Source organism: Melanaphis sacchari, unplaced genomic scaffold, assembly GCF_002803265.2.
Source record: "Melanaphis sacchari strain LSU unplaced genomic scaffold, SCAv2.0 Contig51_pilon_pilon, whole genome shotgun sequence".
In the NCBI taxonomy this organism is placed as follows: Eukaryota; Metazoa; Arthropoda; class Insecta; order Hemiptera; family Aphididae; genus Melanaphis; species Melanaphis sacchari.
The window spans coordinates 331,042-343,767 of NW_020271353.1; the positions used below are offsets into that span (position 1 = coordinate 331,042).

Consider the following 12,726-nt stretch of genomic DNA (forward strand, 5'->3'; position numbering starts at 1 on the left):
CTAGATATAAACCTTCTAATTTTTATTTTATTATTACTTTATTAAAACTAAATTTGATTTATATATTATAAGTTGTTTTAATTATTCTGATAAAATATAATAGTATTACATTATGATACGATATTCATTAAAGTTTTATAAAGAATCTATTGATGAATTCAATATATTACATGTCGTACGTTTTATCTATTTGACTATAACAAATATTAATTGCACAGGAAATGTTGTTAATGGAACAATTGGTAAACAAATGGTTGACACTCTAGTAGAATCAGCGTCAAATGTCGAGGTATAAATTTTTCATTAAAAGTTGAATTTAAAATAACTAATAGTGTTTTTATTTTTTATTTTAGTTGATATTGAAATATTTTGATATGTTCCTGAAACTTAAAGATTTAACGAGTTCAGCAAGCTTTACGGTAATTAAATTAAACTAAAAATTACAGTATTATCACTATACACGTACAATTACAATAGTTTTTAGTTGGTTATAATAACGTTATTGATCTTTTTAATGTCTAATATTTGAAAATAAATTATATTGCTTATATTAAAAATGTGTTTGTTATATTTTATAGGAAATTGACCCTAACAACGATGGTTGGGTACATCCAAAAGATTTTAAAGAAAAAATGGAACAACAAAAAAGTTATTCTGCGTATGTCTTACCTTTAAGAAAAAAAATTTATTTTATCAATATTATTAAAAAGTTATTTCACAATAAACAAATGTTTACATTTTTCAGAGAGGAAATCGAATTTATGTTACAATGTTGTGAATCTAATCACGATGGGAAAATTGATTACATTGGCTTCACTGATCAATTCCACGAGCCATCCAAAGAAATTGGTTTTAATCTTGCTGTATTGTTAACTAATCTTTCGGAACACATGCCAAATGAACCTAGGTAATTTTTTAATACTCCTATAGTATAGCAATGTATAATATATATTATACATTTAAATTAAATATTGATTTCAAATAATTTTATTAACTAAATCTTGATATTTGTGAATTTAGATTAACAAGATTTTTAGAAACAGCTAGCAGTGTTTTGAACTATTTCCAACCTTTCCTCGGTAGAATTGAAATTCTTGGAGGAAGTAAGCGCATAGAACGGGTGTACTTCGAAATTAAAGAATCAAATATCGAACAGTGGTTAAAACCTCAAATTAGGGTAGGTATAAATGTGTAATGTAGTGTGAATTAGTTTATATTAAATTTAAAAATCGTGAATTTTAATGCGTTTCATAATAATTATCCCATTTTATATATGAATTGTATACATAATATAAATTAATAGCAAATACGTGTACGTTATGCTATTTAGGAATCTAAACGAGCGTTCTTTTACTCGATCGTTACCGAAGGTGGTGATAAAGAGAAATTAGAAGCATTCGTTAATTTCTGCGAAGACGCTATATTTGAAATGCAACACGCCAGTGGTCTTATGGCAGTTGATGATGGATCTGGTATAGGTGGTGGAAAATCTAGGAAAACAGCTTACACTTATCTCGCAGACGACGAAGAGAACAAGTAAGATGATTTTAAAACTCATAACGTATTTAAAATAATTGAAAAATAATATTTTCTCAGTTTTTCTGATAATATTTGTATAAATTATTTTAAATTATACACTCCATTCACTTCAAAAAATAATGAATATTTTATTCAAAAAAATACGTCAATTGTACAAAAAATGTTTGCGTTTCTTACAATTTTTGCTCCAGAAAAAAAAGTCTAAAAAGTAAAATTAATCAAGCAGATTGAATATAGCGAATGTATATTTATGGTAGTATTTATGTTTTATAAAATGTAATAATGTAATAATAATTTATCAATAAATGTGTATACTTATTATACTTAAGTCAGATATTGGTTATTCATAGAACCGAGTACCGTTTAGAAAATTAGAAACAAAACACTATAACATTAGGTATTAAGTAATGTAATATTTTATATGTAGATTCAAGGTTGTATAAAACTATAAACATTTAGTTTTATTAAATAAAATAATAACTCTTTTTGTTAATTAAACATAACACTGCGTTCTATTGTAATAAAATTATGTATAGGTATTTTAGTGAAGTTATTGTTAATAATTTTTTTAGTACACAACTAGTATGATACCACAAATTTTTTTCAAATTAAAACTGACCAATACAAACTATATTTTTTGTTTTATAGATCATTTATTTATACAATCTGTATTCATATTTATAAATTCACTTATGTTTAAAGGACGGCAAAAGATCCCATTCGAAGAGGCATACAGACTATCAAATATGGATTCCAACTATTGTTTTTCGTATTGTCGCCTACAAACATAAAAAACAAAATCAATGAAATTCAACAAATGAGTATCATTGAACTAATCACTTCATTTTTCAAACTATGGTTTTATTTGATATTCTACACTGGATATAGTGGAGTTTACGTATTAAGGTTTGTTATGTTTTATAAAAAAAAAAATATCCAATTTAGAACATTAAAAGGATATTTGCATATTTTGTCTTCATCATAGAAACTTATAACAAAGCAAATCATTGTTTAGCAAATTTCATTTTGAGTTGTTAATTATAATAATATAATGATGAACAATTGACTTTTTGTTAGACAAATTCAATACTTAGTAAGAATAATATTGACTAAATCATGTTGAAGCCTTTTATTGTATTAACATTTAAATTTTAAAACGAGTTATGATTAATTTCAAATTATAGATCGTATTACTTTTTATAGTTATAACGTATTATTCACTTTAAAACCAAAATTTCAGTTGTAGAATCAAATGATATGGCATAAATGTTACTAATATTTTATTATTTTATTTTAAAATTCATGATCGGCCAACTTACTATGATATTAAAACTAACAACTTAAAAAACATTATTTTTTCCTTAGCTTTGCTAGAGTTTTACATTATAAGATGAAAACAATACGTTCAGTATTATGTAAAAAGTTTTCTTGAATTATATATTTACAAACATGTTCCAAAATAAGACATTTTATCGCATTATTCTATTATAGTTGTTTAATGTACACACTACACACGACTAATAGACACTCTTTTGCCATGATTTAAAAAAAAAATGTTAATAATGTATAAAATATAATACTACTTATTATTCAGAGGTTCGTAACACAATATTATATTATAATATATTTGTGTCAAACGAAGCAATTCTCAATACTTTATACGATTCAAAATAACTAATAATGCAAAATATAAATATTATACTATTATTATGTACATTTAGGTATATATCTCGTATTCTCATGCAATTAATGAGTGGCACGCAATCCGAAGAAACAACTGTAGAAGTCGTAGAAGAAAAGAGCGGATCGTTCAGAATGCTACCTGCATTACCATCTTCGGGAATAGAAGAATCGCCGTCCGCTTTGATAGACAGTAGTAATATGTGTGTATATCTTAGCACATTTTCATCTCGTATATCTACTAGTTAACGATTTAAATAATTTTACTGTAGCAGAAAAAATTCTGGTTCACCTGATTCGAAACATTTAAAATCAACCACAGTTGGGGACGATAAAGACGAAACGTCGACGGAAAACCACGAAAAAGAAGACGGCATGAAATCGGAGGATAGCTCGGAACTACAAGCATCGTTTATTGATTTATTAGTGTAAGTTCATAGTGAAGTATTTATTTACTTTTATTTGGTACTCGTATAATATGCTATCTACCTTAAATATTTTATCTAGGTACCATAATTTTATTTTGGATTAATATTGAATATGTTATCTACAAATTAAAATTGTTTTACTTTTACAATGCATTTAAATTTGTTTTGTACATTATTCATCAATAGTGTTTGGGTTATGTGTATATTATATATATATTTCTTACATACCTGAGGAATGACTCGAATAAACTTTCTTTAGGTGGTGAGTCGTCACATTTCCTGAAATTGGGATTTTAATATGCAAGTGACTTTGCGTATTTTAATATTATACGTACCTGTTATTAATATGCTTTTGAAAAACTTCTATTGTTTGAGTTTTGATTCCCGTTATTGTTTAGTAATATGTTCATTTAAAGTTGAGTATCTCTACACTTATTGGAAAATATCGTAATACTTTATACAACTAAATTTAATATAATTATTAGTAGTACCTAAGGCGCTCTTCGATTTATTTTTCCAAAATGTTATCACGTCTGCAATATTAACTAAAAATTGTTAATCTCTAAATTCATTATCCATAATTTTGATTATTCATTTCATCGTCTTCGTCCAAATTATTTTTATCTTCTTCTAAATTTAAAACGCAATCTTCTACAATTATATTATCAAATAAAATTTTTTATCCTTTCTAAAAAAACATCACAAAAAATATGGTTGTCATAATATTTCCTTCTGAATACCATGTTCTACTATTTTTAAGAACTTATTATAATTCACCATCACAAATTGTTTCATTTTTATATTAGTACATGTTTATTCATTAAGTAATAGGTTAATTATAGGTTTTTTTAAAACATACTTACACACATCTCTTAATTTTTAATGATATGTTGATATAAATAAATCATAGTCGAAACATTCATATTAATAATTGAGAAATAATAATACAAGAATAACCAAATTTAAACCATATATAGTTCACATGACTCACAAACACAAACTGGCAAACTAATTTTATATTTGTTGTAAAAAGCATAATCTTAATAAAACTACATCCAAATTGGTACCCAAACCTTCCTCATAGTTTAAAACCAAAGCATTTTTATTGCCATAAAAGTGATGACAAACAAAAAACACATATGATTGTAAAATCAATAATTAATCGCTTTACTTACAATCAAAAATCAATGTATATGTCGTAGCCACTTGATGAAATTAATCTTTTCATGAAAAGATGACCATTTCATGAAATGGAAACGGATTTTTTACACTTCGTGAAATTCGAAAATATTTCACAATATGGTCACTTTTTCATAAAATGGTCACTCTAATTTAACATCGTGTAATTTTTTTCACAATGTGGTCGTTCACTTTGTGTACTAAAAATTGAAATACAATATTTATTATACACGTAAATGTACAAGCTTTGATAAACTAAGCTATGCACTAAAAATTGTATAGTAATAATTATATAAATGATAGGTCGATAGATCACATTATAGTCACACTATATTTACAGAACATAAGTAAAATACATTACATAAAATTTACCTACCTATTGTACCTATACAATTTTTAATTTTTAACTAGATAGTAGATGTATGTGATATGTTTTTGTTCAATAAGTAAAAACAGTATAGTATGAAAAATACATAGTTTAAGTGAGCCATCAAGACATGTATCGTATGGTAAACTAAATTTAAAAGTAAATTCATTACTTTTGAAAGACCAAAATAAAATTAATTTTAATGAATGTGGAGGTATTTGAAATATGTACAATACAATTTTGATATTAAGACAAATTATTGTTATCATTTAGTGCATTATAGTATAAAACAAGCAACCTATCAAGCATTAACACTGATTAGAAAGAAATAAATTTGAATTTTAACAAACTTTGAAAATTGTTTAAAAATCAATGATTTAACCTAATTCAAAGTTTTAAACGCTAAAATTATTTTTAAAAATTGATTTATAAAATAAAATAATTATCTAAAAATATTTATAAAATATAGCTATAATAGATATAAATATATTATGTAATACCTATATAATAACTTCAGTTAACTTTAGATAAAAATAACTTACATTTATGTTTATCAAAGCTTGTACATTTACGTGTATAATAAATATTGTATTTCAATTTTCAATACACAAAGTGAATGACCACATTGTGAAAAAATTACACGATATTAAATTAGAGTGACCATTTCATGAAAAAGTGACCATATTGTGAAATATTTTCGAATTTCACGAAGTGTAAAAAATCCGTTTCCATTTTATGAAATGGTCATCTTTTCTTGAAAAGATCAAATTCATTAAGTGGTTACGACATATATATATATATTAATCATATATGATAATGATTGTAAAAAAAACGTTAGATATTTATGATAATTTTTCTTTATATTTTCAAAAAAATATTTCGTATAAAATATTAATAAAAATCAAACACTACCTTTAAAATTTAAAAATATCTATTTTATACTTTACCATTTTATAATGGTCAAAGGTTAACATTTCACAATGTAAAAATAAAATACTAAAAATGTAGCATCGTATACATTTTTATCTATGTTATAATTTTAATAATTTAATAAAATAATTTAACTTTTTTTAAGTTTGTTTCGTTATTATTGTATATTTTAATTTATAGAGGTGAGTCAGCCAGAAAAGATTCTATTGCTGGCCCTGAAGTTTTGGCTCAACAACAAGCCGTTATGGCAGCTGTAGAAGCAGAAATCAAACAAAAGAACTCTGTCGAAAATCCTAGTGCATTATCTACGGTATTTAAACATTATTTTATACCTACTAACGCTTATTTTTTTTTCTTTTGGATTGAACACTGCGTATACAATCCAATTAATAAGAAATACAACATGTTAAACAATCAAAATTAAATACACCATTTTATAAATTGTATTTAAGTTGAATTTATTAATCATAATATACACATAAAAATAAAAATTGATAGTTTAATTTAATTTTTAAATTGAGTTTATAAAGTTAACCGATATCATAGTCGACACAGGAACTTTAGTTGTGCTTAAATGATTTTGTATCGGAGAAAAATGAGGTATTAAAACTGTTTTTTAACACATATTTTGATAATTAAAAAATAATTTAAGGTATATAGATTAATATATTGATTGAAATCATAAATCAAAAAGTTAATTAATAGGTAACAGTTGTACCTAAATTAATGAATAGGTAAATATTTTTAACCAATTATCTAATACTTCACTTGGGGTTATTCTTACAATCCAATGATCAACAGTGACAAAGCTATTGAAACGACTATAAAATAATATCATAATCATACAATAATTAAATACTAACGTTCTGAATTAATATTTTAAACATAGCTTAAATTTAACTATAAAAGAAATGAGAACATACCTAAAAAATTATAGTTTATACTTAATGATATTAATATAAATATTTTATGTTTGAACTTTGAATTAGTAATTTATGCTTATATTATCTATACAAATATTTATTTTTAACTTAAAGCAACATGTACAGTTTTTTACTTTTTACCTCTATGGCTTAACCAGAGTTAATTATTTTTATCATAAAAAAAAAATATTTATATATAAATTTGGTATTGAAAGTAGTAGATAGATAATCATACTTTATCAGATTGAAAAAAAAATCTATTACTATAATTATTTACATTACTTTCTTTATAGAATAATAGTCTTATAATATTATAACCAAAAATATGGATAATCTAATATATATAAATCTCGTGTCACAATGTTTGTCCTCAATGGACTCCTAAACCACTTAACCGATTCTGATGAAATTTTTTACACCGCGTGTAATTTGGTCCAACTTAAAAGACAGGATATAGGGTATGGACCTAACTCCTGTGAGTTAGAGATTTAGAGACAAAAACCTAGTTACACCGGTGGCACCCTCTAGCAGATAAAAATAAAATATAAATAATAATACAAAAATCGATAATAGCAGGGCTTGAAATCGATTAATATCGATAAAAATCGAAAAAAAAAATATTATAAAAGTTACGTTACCATGGCCACAATAATTTCAATTTATTTTATTTTATTTTATTTATTTATTTATTTATGTGCTATGATAACATGCCACCGAAAAAATCTAACTTCAACAACGCGAGCAGCAAAGGGTCACGACGCAAACGTGTTGAAAGAGCTCAACAATTACCAGAACAAATGGAAACAAGAAATGCAGCTCAAAGAATTAGGACTGCAGAAAGTCGTGCACGAGAATCTCAAGAACAGCGTGACGAACGTCTGCAACAGAATATTACGAGAACGAGAGCGGCACGAGAACGAAACATAGCTACAGTACGAGAAAGAGATCGACAAAGGCAACGGATCAGCCGTTCATTAACACGTGCATCATTCGTTCGGCTTGCCTTTGATTATGCACCAGATATTAACTACTCAGCGCATTCAATGATTGCTATCGGTGGAATGGATAAAGTATGTCAATATTGTCAGGCATTGAAATTTCGGAATGAAGCTGCCGGCATGTGCTGCGCATCAGGAAAAGTTGTGCTGTCACCTCTACCCGCTCCGCCGGAGCCGTTATTATCCCTTCTTACTGGCAATTCTGATGATTCCAAATTATTTTTGCGTAAGATACACACATATGACCATGGAAGTTTAGCAACAATTATCATGAACAGTGAATCATTACTGACAGCAGAACAAAAAATTATTTATGAACGGATTATGCTGGCTGTTGCTGCTGAACAAGGCGGTTTTTTTTTCTTGGATGCACCCGGTGGAACCGGTAAGACATTTTTAATATCGTTGATTCTTGCCAAAATACGGTCGCAACAAAAAATCGCATTAGCTGTAGCATCGTCAGGCATTGCGGCTACTTTAGGATAGTGGGCGAACAGCACATTCAACATTCAAGCTGCCATTGGACGTTCATAATAAACCAGATGCAATGTGTAACATCAAAAAGAATAGTGGAATAGCTGCAGTGTTGCGGAAGAGTTCTATAATAATTTGGGATGAGTGCACAAAGGCACACAAATATTCACTTGAAGCACTAAACAGAACTATGCAAGATTAAAACAGCAATAATAAACTTTACGGTGGTGCTATCTTACTTTTGTCTGGTGACTTCCGGCAGACCTTACCGGTTATACCTCGCTCTACTTTCGCGGACAATTTTTGCACTGTTGTTCAGGATAAAAATGATTTGATTCAGAGTGTTTTCCCGGATATACAGAATAATTATTTGAATCATGAATGGCTTAGTCAACGGGCGATTTTGGCAGCCAAAAACGTAGATGTTGACGAAATTAACTTCCAGATACAACAGTTGTTACCAGGCGATCTGATGCCATTTAAATCAATCGATACTGTTGTTGACGAAAATGAAAGTGTAAATTTTCCGAATGAATTTTTAAATTCATTAGATATCCCTGGAATGCCACCACATAATCTTCGATTAAAGATTGGTTCCCCTATTATTCTCCTCCGTAATTTGAAGCCACCTCAATTATGTAACGGTACGCGTTTGGTCATCAAAAAGATTACCGGAAACATTCTTGAAGCAACCATTTTGTCTGGGAAGTTTAAAGGAAAAGTGGTCCTGCTGCCACGTATTCCGATGATACCATCAGATTCTACCATACCCTTCAAAAGGCTGCAGTTTCCAATTCGTTTAGCTTTCGCCATGTCTATAAATAAATCTCAAGGTCAAACAATGTCCATTTGTGGTTTAGATTTGGAAAATTCATGTTTTTCTCATGGGCAACTATATGTTGCGTGTTCACGTGTTGGGAAACTGTCGAATCTATTTGTGTTAGCTAAAGACAGGTTAACCAAAAGCATTGTGCACCGATTGGTGTTAAATTAAATTGAAAAATTAAAAGTATTTATAATTTAAAAAATTAGATATTAACGTTTAAAAGTTTAAGACTGTCAGCTTAATATCAAGTATAAGAACATTTAGCCACAGCAACGCGTGGCCGGGTCAGCTAGTACTATTATAAATTAATATTTAAAATGATTTTCATAAAGGCTAAGAGGATATAAAACCCTTATCACCTTTCTCCAATTTGATCACCTTTGAGAAAATTACATGTAATGATATAACTATAAACATTTTTAAAGCAATCATATAGATATAATCTTTTTTCTAGATTATTACACAACACTAATAATTTGTTTTTCCATATTTTAGATTGACATCAATGCATACACTCATCGTGCGTTGAGTTTTTTGGCAAGAAACTTTTATAATTTAAAATACGTAGCACTAGTGTTAGCATTCTGCATTAATTTTATACTATTGTTTTACAAGGTACTTATAATATACTGGCTACTATATTTTAACGTCAGATCAGGTTTTTTATTTTAAAAAATGCTATTTTTGTCTCATTTCAACACAGGTGACAACCCTTGCCGAAAATCTATCAGATGATGGAGACGGCAACGATTTTGCACTGGGCTCGACTAGTATCAGCAATGATGATATCGACGATTCAAATAGTACCGAAATGGTTGATGACGACGGAGCATTGGAACTAGTACACGTCAATGAGGACTTCTTTTATATGGCACATGTTATGCGGCTCGCGGCTTTGCTTCACTCTCTGGCCTCGTTAGCAATGTTGATTGCATATTATCATCTAAAAGTACCATTAGCCATATTTAAACGAGAAAAAGAAATTGCAAGGAGATTAGAATTCGACGGTCTTTATATTGTCGAACAGCCGGAAGACGATGACATAAAATCACACTGGGATAAGTTAGTGATATCCGCCAAGTATGTACCTATTTTAAATTTTATCGTGTTATGTTTAATAGTCCTAAGTGACAGCGCTTAAATGTCAATATATGTTGATATACGGCACAAGTACATAGATATACTTAAGGTGTTCACCCTATATAGTATTATTTTATTGTCATCAGGTCATTTCCCGTAAATTATTGGGACAAGTTTGCGAAGAAAAAAGTTCGTCAAAAGTATAGTGAAACGTACGATTTTGATTCTATAAGTAATTTGTTGGGCATGGAGAAAACATCATTTAGCACTCAAGAAAATGAAGAAGGATCGGGCTTAATAAATTTGTAAGTATAATCTGAGAAAGATTTTGATAAGTATTATATAGCTGAAATATTTAATAAATAATTATATACTTACCATAATAGTTAACACTGGTAAAATAACTAGTGATGTAACTTCAAAATTTGGCCCTAAACGTAACAACGAAATTTTCAATATTTAATTTTTTTTAATACCGATAAGAAAATTAGGAATGATTAAAAAAATTTGAAAATTTATTACAAAGTTAATTTCTTAATTTAAAAAATAACTAAAATTTAGAGTCGTAATAGGAATTTATTTATAAGTACGTAAAGTTAGAATTTTAACAAAATTCATCAAAATCTCAAATATTACAAATTTTTTTTCAATTAAAAATGTATAAAATGTGCAATTTTTATAACTAGGTATATCCGGATTAGTGATTTTGGATCAATGTTATTACGCAGATTATCGAATCAAATTCACTTAAAACAAAAAATAACTTTGTGTTGTATATCTTTTTAATCATATGTTAATTAAGTATTACAAAATTAAATTTATCTGAAACGAAATATAAGAATATAATCTATTATCAGCAGAGTGCCAGAATACCAAAAATTGCGTAGAATTATTTAAATAGCCGTAAATGTAAAATTAAAATGTTGTGTTTTCGTTTTAGTGTAATTAATATCGACTGGAGATATCAAGTATGGAAAGCTGGAGTCACGATAACAGATAACGTACGTCGTAACGATTCAAACTATTATTATTATATTAACTTTATTAATTATTGCAATTCAAATAATATTCCGGTGAAAAATTCAAACGCCCATTTTCATTATAGGCATTCCTGTACAGTCTGTGGTATTTCACATTTTCGATTCTGGGAAATTTTAACAATTTCTTTTTTGCCGCTCATCTACTGGACGTAGCCGTTGGCTTCAAAACGCTAAGAACTATCTTACAATCTGTAACTCATAACGGAAAACAGGTAGGCATAGACATCTACCACAAATATGAAGCTGTAGATCATCTCTATATTTTTCGTCCCGTCGTCTGCTTATTAACGTTTGTATTCTAAATTATTTTTGCATTACATTGTTACAGCTGGTATTAACCGTTTTGCTATTGACAATCATAGTATACATATATACAGTCATTGCATTTAACTTCTTCAGGAAGTTCTACATCCAAGAAGAAGACGACGAAGTGGATAAAAAATGTCACGACATGTTAACGGTACTGAAAAATATACGTTAAACATCGATAGACGATAATATTATACTATTCTAGCTCTATATACGCAAACAAACGAATAATTAATATTATCATCGGTTTGCGTGTGATTTTTTTTTTTTAGTGTTTCGTATTCCATCTTTACAAAGGTGTGCGAGCTGGTGGCGGTATCGGAGACGAAATTGGATCCCCCGATGGCGATGATTACGAAGTTTACAGGATAATGTTTGATATCACATTCTTTTTCTTCGTCATTATTATACTTTTGGCCATTATTCAAGGTATAGCCGTGATCATCATTTTATTAATTCAAAATAGTGGAGTGAATATGGTGGAATGATAGGAATAGTCAATAAATATCTAGTGAAGAATGTGGGAAGGGGGGTTATTAACACTGTTTTGTATTCCCAAATATAAAATATATATTTAGCTTAATAACCTTTTTTTTAGTTTTCAACATAAATGTTATTTTTTTTTGAATGCCATAATATTGTCTAATAATTAAGGCATAAAAGATTTTGGAGGTAAAATCAGTAAAATATGGACACAAAAACTTTAAACATGTATTTAATTCCTTTAAATATAAAAATAAATCAAAAATAAAAATATAATAATGTCCATTAAGAATGAAAAACTTATACAAAGTGATTTTTGAATTGAATAATACTCTCTATTTTAAAATGTATTATGTTTTTGAAAATATTTTTCTTACATAGTTTACAACCAACATTTTTTTTTTTAAATATATTTTTTTATCGTTATAATTATTTAAGTTTTTACTTTTTTGAATGCAAATATATATTTT

At 27.6% G+C, this 12,726-nt stretch overlaps 1 protein-coding gene across 1 annotated transcript in view; it reads left to right on the top strand.

The window, feature by feature from the left end:
* LOC112599468 (ryanodine receptor) overlaps positions 1 to 12,726 on the top strand; it is a 55,490-nt gene that overhangs the window by 40,136 nt on the left and 2,628 nt on the right. The window contains exons 80-96 of the mRNA XM_025346386.1: positions 219 to 289; positions 354 to 419; positions 579 to 658; positions 746 to 907; positions 1,021 to 1,177; positions 1,331 to 1,536; positions 2,242 to 2,445; positions 3,261 to 3,422; positions 3,492 to 3,647; positions 6,304 to 6,433; positions 9,840 to 9,959; positions 10,048 to 10,424; positions 10,571 to 10,729; positions 11,365 to 11,425; positions 11,530 to 11,676; positions 11,793 to 11,924; positions 12,046 to 12,202. Of these exons, the coding sequence (XP_025202171.1) occupies positions 219 to 289; positions 354 to 419; positions 579 to 658; positions 746 to 907; positions 1,021 to 1,177; positions 1,331 to 1,536; positions 2,242 to 2,445; positions 3,261 to 3,422; positions 3,492 to 3,647; positions 6,304 to 6,433; positions 9,840 to 9,959; positions 10,048 to 10,424; positions 10,571 to 10,729; positions 11,365 to 11,425; positions 11,530 to 11,676; positions 11,793 to 11,924; positions 12,046 to 12,202 (2,547 nt within the window). The remainder of the gene's footprint in view (positions 1 to 218; positions 290 to 353; positions 420 to 578; positions 659 to 745; positions 908 to 1,020; positions 1,178 to 1,330; positions 1,537 to 2,241; positions 2,446 to 3,260; positions 3,423 to 3,491; positions 3,648 to 6,303; positions 6,434 to 9,839; positions 9,960 to 10,047; positions 10,425 to 10,570; positions 10,730 to 11,364; positions 11,426 to 11,529; positions 11,677 to 11,792; positions 11,925 to 12,045; positions 12,203 to 12,726) is intronic.